We start from the raw sequence: 15789 nt of genomic DNA on the forward strand, positions 1-15789 counted from the left end.
ACGAAGTAAAACTTCACTCGTGGGAACGCTCTGGAACCACGGGAACCGCGCGGGGGAACGTCCGAGCCAGGGACTGGGGCCGGGCCGGGGCCGCCACCGCCCGCCCCCCGCTCCTTCGCTGCGATTGGCCCGGCCGGGCCCACCCGGCAGCAATCTCACTTCTGATTGGATTAAACTTCCCGGCCGCTCCGGGGGGCGAATGAGGAGCAGCGTTGTTTTCGCGTGCCAAGATGGCGGTGCTCAGTGCCGCTCCCGTGGAAGGCCATGGCGGGGAGTGAAGCCTGAGGCAGCGGGGCCGGGTTGGGGCCGCGGGTGTGGACGGGGATGAGGTGACGCCGCCATGGCGAGCGACGGGGGCAGGAAGCAGTTTTGGAAGCGGAGCGGCGCGAAGGTGCCGGGCAGGTAAGCGGCGCCGCGGGAAGGTCGGGGCCCAGGACGGCGGTGCCGGGCCGCGGGGGGCGGCGCTGCCCGGCCTCGGCAGTCTGGCATCGCTACCTCCACAACACTGCGTTCTTACTGCCCAGTTCAGCGGGACCCAGCAGTGTGTCCCCCCTGCACGAAATGTGCGCGGTCGGTCCCTGCTCGAACCCGGTGCCTTGTGAGCTCCTCACCCGGAGTTTCCCGGCGCGGACACCCCCGGGGGCCCGGGGGAGATGCTGGTGGTCTCAGTAAGGGTTAGTTATAACTTATATCAGAAGTTGTTAACTAATTATCTGAATGTGCGCTTCTAGCCTGACATCGTGGTTAAAAGAGTCAGCGTGATTCTGGGGGTTGGTTCGCCGGGAGATTTTGAGTGGTAGAATGTGTTTGGCTTTCAGCAGCGATACAAGTCAGGATATTTTGAAACTTGATACAAGTTTTGGTGTTTTTTAAATGCTTTGCAGGAAACTGGATTTTCTGGGCATAGAGACAACTTTTAGTTTCTGCTGGATATTTCCAGATATCATCAGTTTCTCGACTTTCTTCCTGAAGTGTGAACAGCAGACCACTCGTTGTGTCGTTGCAAAGAACTAAAAGACACATTCTCTCATTCAAGGTTTTCCAAGGCATGCACCCCTAAAGTCTTCTGAACTCTCTTGACCATTATATCAGGCTGGGAATGCATGTTCAGATGATAGTTTAGCGATAACATTCTCTGCTCTTATCCCTAAACTGTTCTCACAGTACAGTTTTTTATGTTCTTTTTGCGAGAACGGAGTGTATTTGTGGTTCTCTGCACTTCGTACCATCTACCTGAATTCAGCAACACTGTCCTGCTCATCATTTACCTTCCTATGTTTTCAGTGACCCATAAGCCCTGACTGGAAGTGGCCTTGTTTCTCTAGTTATAAACTAACTTTTTTAGTCCAACATTGCTGTTCCTCTAAACCTTTTACTTTGTAACTTTGCTGAGTCCCTTGAGGGTAAAACATTTTTGACTCTTCTCCATTGCATGGTGTTTATGAATAGTTGCAGTTAATTTGCAGGCAACTGTAGGCGTGTGGCAAAACAAGGACACTGGGGAGAATGTGCTTTTGATTTTTATTTCTTTTTTTTTATGGCATGGAGAGGATTGTTGTTGCTTTATATTTGTTTAGATTTCCATTGTGGGTATTGATAGAGCAGTGTAAGGAAAAGGCAGATTCTGTGTTGAGATGGACAGTGACACTTGAACCTCATGTGACGGTAGAGCAAGAAGCACAGAGATTTGACTGTGTAGAGTATGGAATACAGTCATGTGGAAAGGCTGATGGTGGACTGACTTTTTTTCCCCATGGAATCACATAAAAATCATCAGAGTTTTTATAAACCTCCAGTCTCAGTCACTGCCAGGGCTAATTTCACTAGTGTTAATGCTGCCCCTGTCCTGTGAGTCAAAGCCTTTCTTAAAGTTTGTTATGACTACAGTTTTTTTTGGCTTGGTTCTGTCTCAGGTTTACAGTTTGGACTTATTTATATTTCTGGTCTGGAGATTGTTCTTTATTTGTCAGGAGACCATGTTTGTCTTCTTTTATGTGGGTTTTGGTACAGGTTTAGGTAGATGCTAATGTTGCATATGATTTGCTTCTCTTACAATCAGAGTTTTATAGTAGTAATTGCTATAATGAAGCCACATGTAAATCTTGATGCATTTTCTGTGGAGTATTTTAGTTAAAAATGATTTTATAGCTGATAACTGGGAGATTATGAATGTTTAGTTTGTAGGGAATTTTGTTTTTCACACGATAACATGCTGTTTTATAATGTTAGACACTGTAGTGAATCAATCTATCTTTGGAAGCCTATTTGTTTCAAAGCATTTTTTAATACCTCTATGGCTTTTGTTCTCTAACATGGCACCATTTGCATTTTTCTTTGAATTTGTCATCCTTTTAGTAGTGGTTAAAAAGTGTCTGTTTGGATTTTGGGTGACAAGGGTACACAGCAGATTAAATCTTTACAGATACATCTTTGAGAATTAATTTTTTTTGCAAGAGACAAATGAAGAAATGATGAATCAGAGAAGAGAATTTTAAAGCAATTTAGATTCTTATTGCAGAGTTAACTTATTTCTTGTTTTAATTCCTGGTCAGAAAAATAAGACAGACTAAGTTAGTTTAGCTCTCACAAAGAGCTCCTATTTGGCAAATCTGTGATTTTTGTTAATTAACATTTTAGTGTGCACATCAATTTCAGCCTCACTATTTTTGGTGGTATGTGGAATTCTTTGAAACAGAAAACTGTTGGAACATTTCAGTTCTGTTTATTTTTTACTATTTAATACACAGAAACCCTCCAAATATTTGTTACTTCTGTGATAACGTTCTTTCTTTTCCTTTAGTATTCAACACGTGTATGGAGCTCAGCATCCACCTTTTGATCCATTATTGCATGGAACGTAAGTTAATCTATTATTTAAATATTCCAGGTATTTTGGATTTCCAGTTATTTTGTCATCTCTTTTTTTTTTTTTTCCCTGTTGGCTATTAAGTTTGTTGTTAATCTTACTTTTTTAGTTTTAGTCATAATCTTGACTTCCCTGTTCTGACTTCTCTTTTGTGACTTCCTGATGCTTACCACATGGGGAGCAACAAATCAGCTCTTCAGCTCTTAAGTAATGCAGATTGCCAACTTTTAGTATGTATTTGAAATGCCCTATACATGGGAAATTATGGTAAGGACAAAAAAAAGTGTTATAAGGACAAATATTGGTTTGGAAGGACCTTGTGCTTCCACTACACTTTTTTTTTAAGAGCTGTTTCAAAATGGTACAAGAAGTAAAAATTCTGGTTAATTTTCAGATAATAGAAAGTTGAAGGCAGTTGAAATGTGTGATTTTGAGGGCTGAAGTAAAAGAAATGGGATTAATTCATTCAAAATACAGACTCATAAAGAGTAACAAAAACTAGAAGCTTATTGCTTGAAATGGCAGAATTGGAGAAAGACCTTGCTGTTTTAGACAGTGATGACAAGTTGGGTGAAAGAGTAAGTGTTATAGCACCTGTTAGGGAAGATATTCCCTGTACCATGTAACAGAAACTCTACTGACGTTGTATGAGGACTCCATGAGAGCTTTTTCTGAGTTGCAATTCTGCCTGCCTTATCGTACCAGAAAAAATGATAAACCAGCTCAGGTGGGAAGACAGGGATGGTCAGAAATAGACTCAAGAACGGTACTACCACAGTTCCATGCCATGTATTCAGGATGACCCTGCTTGAGCAGGGAGGTTGGGCCAAGATGACCCACTGTGGTCCCTTCCAACCTGACCCATTCTGTGAAAGCACAGTTAAGCTACTGGCAGTAACTTTTTTATTTTTTGAGAGCAGACTAAGAAACCTTCTGAATTTTATACCTTATTCACTGAATTCTGAAGGGAGATGTAATTGCTCTGCATTATTTTCAGTGAGAACAAGTGCCAGGCGAGGGAGTGATATTGGTTCATATCTCACACTGCACGTTGATAGAGGGACAAAAGATTAGGAGCTGATCAGGGTCCACTTAGACTAGTAAGTAGAGGAGATATCTTGCCTGTGGGAAGAGCAAAGTTCTGAAACAAATCCATGGTGGCATGCCTGAATGGGGAGGAATGATAGATTTAATAAGTTTAAGGTGAGGCTTGATTTGTTTATGACAGTGGTTGTATTGCATGACTGCTTATGATGACTTAGGAGTAGACCATGACTTGATTATGGCTCCTGTGCTGTTATACAGCAGTTGTATTGAAAGGGATAAAACCTCTACAGAAATTTATGAAGCAAGAGCAGTGCAATGTGTCCTGTCTCTTTTGTAAGCTATTCTAGTAGTAATCCTTTTATTTTACTTGAGGGTTGGTCTTTTTTTTTTGTTTGTTTTTGTTTTCTTAGCACAAGGGAAGGAAAGATTTGTTCAGCTTCTATTCAAAGCGAAGAAGAGTCAGTTTTTACAGCCCTTGTTCTCAGACTTCTTCAGCTGTGTGTTATCATGGATGGATGTAGCAGTAACATGAGTGGAGGGAGATAAATATTTTCTACCTGTATAGTATCAAGTATGTATTTTGCTTTTTAGTCCTATCCATAGCTTCATTACTAGTTTTCTAAATATTGTTTATTTGGTTTTGAACAGCTTGGTAAAACCAGGTTCAAAGCCTCCTACAACTCCAGTGAAACTGAAGAAAGTCAGCACCTTCCAAGAATTTGAAAGTAACACAAGTGATGCCTGGGATCTTGGGGATGATGATGATGAACTGTTAGCAATAGCTGCTGAAAACTTAAATACAGAAGTGGTCATGGAAACAGCTCACAAAGTAATTCAGAATCACAGCAAGCTACAAGAACAGCATAAATTTCAGGAAGAACATCTACAGGAAGAAAAACAAGAGGAATTTGCACAGCTGACTTCAGTTGCATGTGGTGATAATAGGCTTGTTAAATCAGTCAGTGAAGGTCATACAGCGAGTGCATCAGGTATATTAAAAAGTGAAAAAGATGTTGAAAGTTAAATGAAGAAAGCTATAATATTTGCCCTGTAAAACAATAGCCACTTCCCAACATTTTCTTAATACTACAGGAGAATACTGTTTATTAACATTGATTTGACTGCATGCCATACTAAACCTTAATGTATGTGTGTGAGAAGTACATGTGTGAGGCAAGAATAATTAAACTTTCTTTGTTTTCAGCCTTAATAAATCTTCAGTTTTGGAAGGAACTTCCACTATTGAATGTATTTTATTGGTTGGATGCACCAAGATGTATGCAGTTAATAGTAATGCTAATGTGAAAAATTCTTATTAAAGTAGTATCGTATAAAATATATTAAAAAATTGGAGAAAATCATGTGTGTGGACTGAGAAATTCACTCTTGTGATCTGGTCTGTGGCTTACGTATAAGCTTTAAAGTAACCAATTGCAGTGATTTCTCAGTTTGGTTTTTTTCTCAATTTGTTTTTTTAAAGAATGGCAAGGGGAATATGAGCAGCTTTCGGTAACACAGAGATTTTAAAAACCCATTAGTACGATCTCTCATTGATGTGTTTTAATTGTGGAATACTGCTTGAAAGAGGAATGCTGCTTCTGCTATATCAAAGTATTTTGAAGTCCAAACTTATGCTATACTTGAATTTGCATTTTTCAAAAACAGAATTCAAGTGATTAGTAGCCTTCTTACTAGCTGAGGCTAACTGCTAGCTCCTTCTTTTTCCCCTCAGATAACGCAAGTGAAAATTCTTCCATGCAGAGATCACAGTCACTTCCACAAACGTCCACACCTCCCTTGGTGAGTGGAATGGGAGACTACAACACCTCAGTTACTCCTGCATTAACTGAAAGAGAAGCATCCCGATTAGACAAATTTAAGCAGCTACTTGCTGGCCCCAATACAGATCTTGGTGAGTGTTTCTTATAGGAGCTATGAAATACATCTAAATTATTCTTAAGCTATAGAATTTTCCTGTTTGATGTGTTGTCTGCCTGACAGTTTGGTTAGGATCTAATCCTTTCAACATTTAGAACTGATCTGGCGAAAGAAAGACAGAATGAAATTGAAAACTTCTAGTATTCACACTTTAATAAGTGATTTGTGTACATCCTTCTAATATGTAGGGTGTTCGATGGCTTCTTGTTCTTTCTCAAATTATTTCTTCCTACTAGACTAATCTCTGGAGAAAAAACCCCAAAGTATAATTAGCTGTGTGTATTGTTAATGCCTGATAATGGAACAGCATGGAGTAAAAGAGTGATCTTCATGCTTAGAAATAAATAGAAATGTGAGAGACGATGAGGCGTGTAAGTATTGCTGCTTGTCTACTCAGTGAGCATTCTTAATGTTCTCAGGCTGATACAGTAGTTCTGTGTCTCATCTGTGAGTGCTGACAACATGCTGATGTGAAAACAAATGTATTGTCAGATAACTTGACTGTTCCCTTTGTGCACTGGATTTTAGCTACTGAATAGTCAATACAAGTGCTGAGAGGGTATCACAGAATCAGATGGCTTTGTATCCCAAGTGAAAATCTGGAGTAAGTAGAATTAGTGCACTGCTTTTGGAGAACTTTGTGATTAGAAGGAGAAGTTTATGGCAAAATAATTAATAGAGAAAATGTCTTTGAGGTAGACCATCGTGGAAGATATCTGCAGGATATCTACTGCAGAAGGAAGTAGAAATTGCACGTTTGCAGGTCTTGAATTGATGTCTCCTGCTCAGTAGTTGTCATGGCACTTCTCCAGTGTAATACAGTCCAAGTTGTGGCCTTTTTTTTTTCTTTTTGTGCTGTGTCTTATTGTGAGATTGATGCTAGCAAAGTACAACTGTGGAAATAATCTGAACTGGACGAGACTTAGCACTTCAGTGGGTTATAGGACATTCTTGTGAAATGCAACTGTGAATAAAGTGAGGTGTTAAAACATTACATATTTTTCATAAACTCAAAAATGATAATCAAATATCACTTTTTCTCCCTTTGATCTAACAGATGTTATGAGTTATGTGACTGTGACTGAGATGAAAACTCATAGTTTTTAAGAATGTTGTAATGGTAAAAATCTTTGTTACGTAAGGTTACAAAGTCAGAAGACAGAGTTTAATTTAAAACTATCCATTTTGCTTGTGCTGTCTAATTAGTTGGGAATGCTTTCCCGGTAAATCAGATTTATGGATTAAAGTAAAATAATTTTGCAAGAAAATTTCCACTCTTAGTAGGAGTGCAATCACCCTGCTGTTGGCAAGTTATTTAAACAAACCGGGTTTGTTTGGTTTTTTTCCCTATTGAACTTTATAAATCTTGCACTGAAATATAGGATATGAAATTTGAGTACGTTTGCTTGATATTAAAATGTGAAAAATATTTAGTAAGCTCTCAGTATTATTTCCTGTACAAATCACTAAATAATGCCTTTTCTGGGTCTGTTTTTAGGAAGCTTGTTCTTTCTTTTGCTGTGCAAAGTAATCAGTACAGAATCTGAAGTTGTGTGAGTAGAATTTGAAACCAGGTTTTGACTTTTTTGATGCAAATAGTTTTACTTTTGTATCTGGAATATATCCAGTAGCCTGCATATATATATATACACACATATATATACATATATACATATATATACATATATATATATATAATGATATTTCTTAGTGAAAGAAATAAATTTTATTTCATGCAAACTCTTGAATATGAAGCTATTAGGAGTAGATCATATATGATAGTAGTGCTTGGACTACATTATTGGTATATATTAGGGAAAGTGTCTATGCATGTATACATGCAAATATGTATATGCATTTTAAATGTATGCATTTTTGGAAGATGCTTAGTTTAGCTCTGTGCTACAATGAAGACTGTATTTAAGAAGAATTCTTGATTTATAATGACAGCAGTAGACTGGGAAACTGTTGTGCATTATATGTGGTGGTTTTTTAATTTCTTGTTGGAGTGTTTTTTTTTTTCCTGTTTTTCTTCAGAGCAATACTGAAAATGGACTAAGGTAGAACTAGGCAACAGGCTCCAGGCTAAAATTTGTACTGAATAATGTGGGGTCAGATAGCTATTCTGTTCCAGCTGGCTTATTCTGTTTGTGTGTGTGTGATGTTGAGGTGTTTGTGGGTCTGTGTTGTATTAGATCCACAGAGAGTTGGGTTTTGTTTGTCATGATGAATTGAATTAGTAAGACTTGGAGACATTTTTGCAAATATTTCTGTTCATTTCTGCAAGTATTAGTATTTGTTTTGCTTAGAGGTAAGATAAGTAAAATATTTCTTTTGTCTTTGTTTCCTTGATATAGTTTTGCATATTGTTGGAATAGATTATGTGACGAGTCCTTTCAAAGCAATATAAAATAAAGTTAATATGTGGAACTGTAGCCATGTCATGCACATTTTCAACTCAAGACTTTTTGCATATTATAATGTAAGAAATCAGCTTTTACTATGAACACAAATACAAATGACCTTGAAATACGTTCAGTCTCATTCGAATTATCATTATGCTATAAAGACAGTGTAAAATACAATGTTAGTCTTGTATGTCAACTAAAGGTTGTGAAAGAACATGTTCTTTCACAAGAAAACTCTCAAAACGTGGACTATGTGTATAAATTTGAAAGTGAAGATTATTTTAACCACCAACAGATTTTGAAGTTGGGTTTGGTCCACAGATTGGATGTTGTGAACTTGTAGAAATAGGTAGGTTCTATCAACCCCATCAAATAATATATCAGGTATAGACTGTAATTGGGATATGAATCCACTGGTAAATATTACATAAATATATAATGAAAGAGTCATTCTCAAAGTTTCAATGTACAGTTTTATCCAGCAGGTGCTTACGTACACAAATGGTTATTAGAGCGAGGCATTATCTGAGAACATGAACTAGGAAAGGAATTGAAAAAAACACCCCAGAACTCTCAGAATAAATATAATATAATAAATAAGATAATAAATAAAATAATTAATTTTTAGGTTTTTTTACTCTTATTTATGAATAAAGAGCCTATTTCCATGGCTCAAAAGTGCCCTTAATTAATTTTTAATATTTTGTAGAGCTGAACTAACCAACTCATGCTTATAATTTATAATTGCCCTAATAATTGTTCTGAGTCTTTCTTTAAGACCTCCCAAGACACTTCTGTGTCCTGCAGGCATTTTTGTTGTTTGTATGATAAATACATGCAAATAACATGCCTTACTTCCATTTGGCACTTCTTATTTGACTATTGCTATGTTATCACCTATGTTATAAATGGGGACAGAATAATGTGAATTGGATCTCAAGAGCAGTTAGCTGTATGAAAAAACCCCTATTCCTATAGAAATGTTACTTCTAGGTATATGTTTTGTGCTGCAAGAGAGAGGTATTCAATGGCCCTAACAATTTACCTTCAAGTAGTAGTATAATGCAAAGCACGGAGAGATAAGTCTCATAAAGTTACAGAATGAAAATTGCTAAACAAGTAGAATCATGTTACTGCAAGAAATGTGGGCTGGTGGAAGGAGCCTGTTGTAACAAGCAGTTTTGGTTGGTGAGGGACTTGAGGACTGACCCCTGTCAATTAGCTCACATTGAGGTGTACTGAATGCAAATTCAGGAAGCAGGATAGGACTGTTGGTACTATTGCTGGTTTTAGTAGACAGCTGCAGAGTGGACTGCAGGGTCTGTGTGTCTGTGTAGCCTCCCACTCCTGGTACTGCATGCCAGGTTATTCAGAAGGAACAATTTGCAGCAGTTGTTTTGTGCAATCAGCCCGTGCTTATGCTTGACTTGCAGTCAAGATATAGACTTACTTAATTTCATGCCTTGTCCTTCCTTGCAGTGGAGCTTCTGTCGCTGAGTGAAGGTGAGATTGCAGAATCTTTTGCGAACAATTGGCTGCTTTAAGAGGAGGGGATCGAACTGTAACAAAGCAGCATAGGGAGAGTGTCTCTGGGAAGAAATGTCTTTCCTTCAACAGGCACTTTGTACATATTAGAGGAACAGTACTTCTGTGTCTGTCAGGTTTCCAATTAAAGTTCAATTCTATTAAATTTGTTAAACTTGTGCGTTTAAGTAGTCTTGCACAATATTTTGGGGAGCTGTTTAAGTGTGTAAACAGTGTAAGCAGATTATGTTTATAAAATCAGATGACAAAAAAAAACAAGTTATCACATAGTTGCAGCCTCAGCATAGCAGTTGTATGATGGGTGTTTTAATATCAATTTAAAAATTAGCCTATTAAAGCACTTCCTTAATTCCTTCTTTATCTTAAAATCAACTAATTATCTGATTTTTTTACACTATATGTCTAATGAGTATGTAATTGGATGTCAAAAACAAGCAACAACCAACAGTGAGCTTGGTGTACTGTGTTTTTCTGATTTAATAAAGCTTCACAATGTTGTAATGCTACTGTTATGCAACATAAAACACGTATATCACTTTTTTTAGAGTCAAACCAACTAATTTCTTAAGTTGTAAAGCTGTTTTGTTTGTTAAGGTCACTTTTCTTTCTACTTAGTCATGACATACTCCAAGTTGAACAAAATAACATATGGAAGTTTTAGCATACTACTTTGATAAAACTAATAGAAGGCCCTGTAAAAGCATCCATGGAAATGGTAAGGCGTTCCCTCTTAAATTTATTGATATTGTTGTGTCCTATGTTCACATTCAACAGCACTTTTCATTGCATTTTTTAAACCTCATCTATTTCTTTTCCTCATTGTAATGAAATCTCAAAAAAGAGATTTCATAGAGTACCAGTAGCTGCTGAGTCTGGTGCTCTCTTAGATAGTTCTTTGCTATACAATTAGTAGATTGCTGTGAAGTCTTACAGAACATGTAAAGAATAGACAAATTCTTGATTAATCTGATGGCAGAAAATAATTACATAGTTTTACAGGAATTAAAAATGGTGTTATCTCAGATTATCTCATAACAATAACTAGTTTCCTGTGTGTACTATAATAAAAGAATTTTAGGATGGTTCTCTAGAAATTAAATTCAGAAAGAAAACTTCTCATCACAGTGGTCATCTGTATTGTTGCAGCAACTTGAAAAGTAGGATTTTCCTATTTGTGCTCACATCCATTCTAGTTTTATATTAAACCTGATTTAACAAAGTAATTACCTTTAATTTAGGGCTCATAAATACAGTGTTCTGTAACAACAATCTGTTATGTCCTTTAAAATTGCTTGCCAAACTGATGCTGGTGAAAAGTTTCAAAACTTTACAAAATGCATTAATTGAATTGCACTTAATTTTGTTCCCAACTTCATTAATTTATCTGCACTGAGCTGCATAGTGATTTATCTCTATACTCCTGGTTCACCCGTATAATTTAGAACTTTATTGCCCCTTGCAGCCTGGAACCACTTGTAGTTGATCATGTTAGTGCTTATTCTTCTTTCAGTTTGTTGATGTATAGTATAAAGTGAACGTGTGTCCTGCTGCTGCTTCATGTGATGTGACATTAGTTCTGTCTGTCTTTTCAAGTCACGATCACTGTATTTCGGTCATAATGGACAACTACTCTGGAGATGTTTCCATGTTTGCAGTTAACAGAAACTTGTATGGATTAGAGGTTATGGGTTTGCCTTTTACAGGAATTTGATATAATAGAACCTAAGGTATAGCTGAACTGAAATGATATTCCCAGTGCAACCACTGGAGTAATGACTCATAATTAAAACAGTAAGAGCTACAATTTTTTAAAAAACATTCAGAATAGGATTTAAAAGCTTTTCCCTTAGTTTTACTTGGAAAGTTTGTTAGAGACTGTTTGAATGGCATTACAGTTGATGATGCACATTGAATGTTTTGGGAGACTGTGAAAAACTATAATGCCACTTAACATCTTCTGCTGGCATAGTTATTCTCCATTACTTACCATCATTTCCATCATTGGCTTCACTTGTTGTAGGTCTTTCTTAGCAGTTTTATTAATCTTCCTTTTGCCCTTAGTGTTTCTAATCTTATGTTCGCTTGCTTTTCTTTACCTTCTAACACCAACCTCATCTATTTATGCTTCTCTGACTTTTGATGTGAAATAATGGACAAGATGTACTTTCCTGTTCTTTTCTACCAAAGGTTCTGAAAAGGATCTTCCCCTCTTTTTACAACGGTGGATTGGACTTTATTTCCTGTTTCTGCATGCATTCAGAGTAACGCTTTGTTCCATTGAGAAGATTAAAGGCAGTGTTTGATTTAAAAAAAAAAAATAAATTAATGAAGTGCCTAACAGAGCTATTATTCATTTTGAAAACCAGTTGCTGTGGTTGCCATAGTAATAACAAGCCCTCTATTAAAGCTATTTTCTATATGTGCTGCCTGTATTATAACATGCTGTTGGGGGAGCTGCAGTTCTGTGCATCTGTACTCTTGAAAGAACTTTCCAGCTTTATATAGTTAAAATATCCAGGGAATTTATGTTATAGGAACATAAAACATGTAAATCTAGTTTATCACATCTGTCGTGGAGTTGTTCATGCAGGCCATCACTTCATGTAGCCATTTACAGTGATCTCAATGAAATAACAGCTGTATCAGAAATGAATAATACATACAGAGAAATTTTGAACTCCTCTAATATTTCTTGACATATTTTTTATTTATTTGTAATGGATAGAATTATAAGCTTGTAGTTCCAAGAAAAATACTTGTAGACTTGGTTGTTTGCCCTAATGTATTTTAGGCGTACTGGTTAATAGCTCTAGTAATTGCTTGTGGGGTTAAAAGGCTGGTAAATTAATGTTTTCTTTGTAAAATACCCCATGAAATATTTATGAAATATGAGGAATCTTTAAATCTACTGCAGTAAAAGGATACCGCCCTAAGATTTCTGTTAGAATAATTTCTTTAAACTTTTTTTTCTTCAGAGAGGAAATGTATATCTAAATGTATTGTAGTAAACTAGATAAAAGAAATTTTTCCAAAATTAAATTAATTGTATCAATTTGAAGCAATTTCCTACCACATTATGCCTTCATAATAAGATATCGTAACCAAACAATGTTTCTGTGAAAAGTAGCTGCTGTCTCCTAAGCAGAAGTGATAGTTGGCTAGTGCGAGCAAATTGAGTTACTTTTTGTCTAAAATCTAGGGGGATTTGTACAGATTTTCATACTCATTGGTCACAGAATTATATCAAATAATAAGACAACTGAAAGACAGAGTAACAATTGAGGTTCAAGCTGTTTCTTCAGAAAGTGTCCTTTCAGTCTGGGACAGAGTTCATAGGTAGGATTTTACAGATACTGTTTTTGGATCTGCCTAATTTCAACTTGTTCTGTGCTCACGTTTTTAACAAATGGTCATGTCTGTAATTAGAATGTTTTACAACTGCCCATTTTCAAAATAATTTTTCTGAAATTTTAAGAAAGTATTGGTTGTAGTGAAGTGAAGATATTTTTACAGTGCTATTTTGATTGAAAGTGTGTGTATGATTTGTAGGTGTTATTAAAACTTTTTTGTAGAAATCCTGTGCTTGGGAGCATGTTCTCCAGCTCATGACTAGGATGTCTAATGCCTTGGGAAATCTACAAGGGAAGGAATTACTCTAATAACAATAAATTGAAATTATGCTTTGACTAGGGAAAATGTAATACATCAGCCACTGACAAATAGTTTAATGATTAATTAGGTAATCAATAGAGGTCAAGTTTCAAATATAAGTACAAGCACATTTCCTTGCTATTCTTAGTGTCTTGGTTGAGGATGAATTTTTTCTGACACCTCACTTTAAAGTGTTGCAAACTGTGAGGTAGACATACGTAGTCAAGTGCGTTTTTACAAGACAGCAGTTTCCAAGTGTGAAACTTTCTCATCTGTACTTCCATGCTACTGCATTCTATGCAATAGAAGTTAATAAACTTACTGTGTGGTTGGAGTCTATTTGTACCCTACAGAGCAGAAATGTGGTACCTTTAGATTTGTTCCTTATTTTCCTCTAATTTCATTCTTTCCTATTTGCCTTTATTAAAAACAAAATCGAACAGTCTAATAGCCAAGGTCTAATTTGGGGAAAAAAAGATGTGTCCATGACATTGTGAGTCTGGATGCTGTGAGTATTAAAAAAAACGCAAACAACAAAACAAACAAATAAATAGCCACAAACAGAACTCTCAAATAAACAAGTTATTTTTGGCATCTCTTTCCATTAGCTGCCATTCATCCTTTAATTTTGTGAATCCATGAGAATAATGACACATATTAAGGGGAGGAAGGCAAAATATTTTCAGATGAGGAAGGAAATGAAAATGTGCTGGTGGACAGGTTGAAGAGAACAGATTCCCCATGTAGAAAACTGGCAGAAGTTAGAAAAGTAGTGCTTTGTTTTCCAGTCTGCTTCTCTCTCTCTGCCTCCTCTTTGTGAAGATCTGACATCTGTGGATGTAGGTGAGAACTCTTCAGTCTCTTTGAAGCTCTGAGATGGGTTCCAGGTTTTGAGCTGCTCTGACAGTAGGAGCCACATGGGGCTGGTGGCAGCTTTTAAGGCCTGACACTCAGGCAACAACTTTCTTGGTTACCAGGAAGAATTGAGCATTGGATGTTGTGAGAGCTTACATCTTGTCCTGATTCTTATCATGTTAAGGCTGTTTTATAGCAGTAGAATATTATACCTCTTTTCTAACAATCTTGTATCAAGTGTCTCATTTACTTCTGTTTCTTGGACAGAAGGTTTATAGAGGTGTATTCAAATAGTTTTTTCTTTGTGTGACATCTTTGTGGACTTACTTGCTCTTAAGCTCCTGATTTCTGTCAGGCACTTCATATGTTTTTGTAGCTCTTGTGCTCTAAACAGATTAATGTCTGTTTGTTCCCTTGAGCATGCTGTGTGCTATGTATTGGCTCAATGTGAAACTTAAAAAAGTTTTTATTATGTGTTATGTGGAGAAAATTCAGCCTCAAATGGATTTTCTATTGCAAGGTACTGTAAAATGTGCATGTACTTAGCACTTCTTGGTGGGAAAGTTAAATATTCAGTAGGAAACATGAGAGAAAAAGGGAGAAATGAGGTGTTTAAAAGAAAAGCTAAAGAAAATTGGATAAAAAAAATTTTGATATTGTTGCAGCTTACAGGCTAGAACTTAGACAAACAGTGGAAGCAGGGACAGGTATCCTGGGAAGAGTATAGGAATACTGCCTTGTTGTGTAAGGTGGAGGTCAGGAAGGCCAAAGCATGGCTGGAGCTGGACTTGGCAAGAAGTGCAAAGAAGGGCTCCTACAGGTATGTCACTCAGAAAAGTCAAAGAAAGCGAACCCCCCCCCCCCCTTATGAACAAAACTGGCAAACTGGTCTTGCCAGATGAAGAGGAGGCTGAGGTATTCAACAGAATTTCTGGCTCGGTCTTCACTGGCAACCTCTCTTCCCACAGATGGACTGCAAGACAGGGACTGGGGGAGCAAAGTGCCTCATACTGTAAGAAAATCACAGAATCATATAAGTTGAAAAAGATCTTTAAGATCATTGAGTTCAACTCCACCATTAAACCATGTCCCCAAGCGTGACATCTGCATTTCTTTTAAATATGTCCAAGGAGATGATTCAACCGCTTCCCTGGACAGCATGTCCCAGTGCTTGACAACCCTTTTGGTGAAGAAAATTCTCCTCATATCCAATCTAAACTTTCCGTGGTACAACTCGAGGCCTTTTCCTCTTGCCCTATTACTTGGGAGAAGAGACTGATGCCCACCTGGCTACAACCTCCTGTCAGGTAGTTATAGAGAGCTATAAGGTCCCCGCCTCCCGCCCCCCCAATCCTCCTTTTCTCCAGGCTCAATACTCCCAGCTCCCTCAGCTGTTCCTCGTAAGGCTTGTGCTCCAGACCCTTAACCAGCTCTGTTGCCTTCTCTGGACCTGCTCCAACACCTCAACGACTTTCTTGT

General features: G+C 37.3%; 1 protein-coding gene across 2 annotated transcripts in view; it reads left to right on the plus strand.

The window, feature by feature from the left end:
* Positions 1 to 202: 202 nt before the first annotated feature.
* The window catches only part of TBC1D22A (TBC1 domain family member 22A), a 159375-nt gene continuing 143788 nt past the window's right edge, over positions 203 to 15789 (plus strand). For both annotated transcript variants that reach the window (XM_032688434.1, XM_032688435.1), the window contains exons 1-4: positions 203 to 402; positions 2801 to 2857; positions 4562 to 4902; positions 5646 to 5825. In XM_032688434.1, the coding sequence (XP_032544325.1) occupies positions 341 to 402; positions 2801 to 2857; positions 4562 to 4902; positions 5646 to 5825 (640 nt within the window). In that variant the 5' untranslated portion in view covers positions 203 to 340. The remainder of the gene's footprint in view (positions 403 to 2800; positions 2858 to 4561; positions 4903 to 5645; positions 5826 to 15789) is intronic.

This window comes from Chiroxiphia lanceolata, chromosome 5 (genome assembly GCF_009829145.1).
Source record: "Chiroxiphia lanceolata isolate bChiLan1 chromosome 5, bChiLan1.pri, whole genome shotgun sequence".
NCBI lineage: Eukaryota > Metazoa > Chordata > Aves > Passeriformes > Pipridae > Chiroxiphia > Chiroxiphia lanceolata.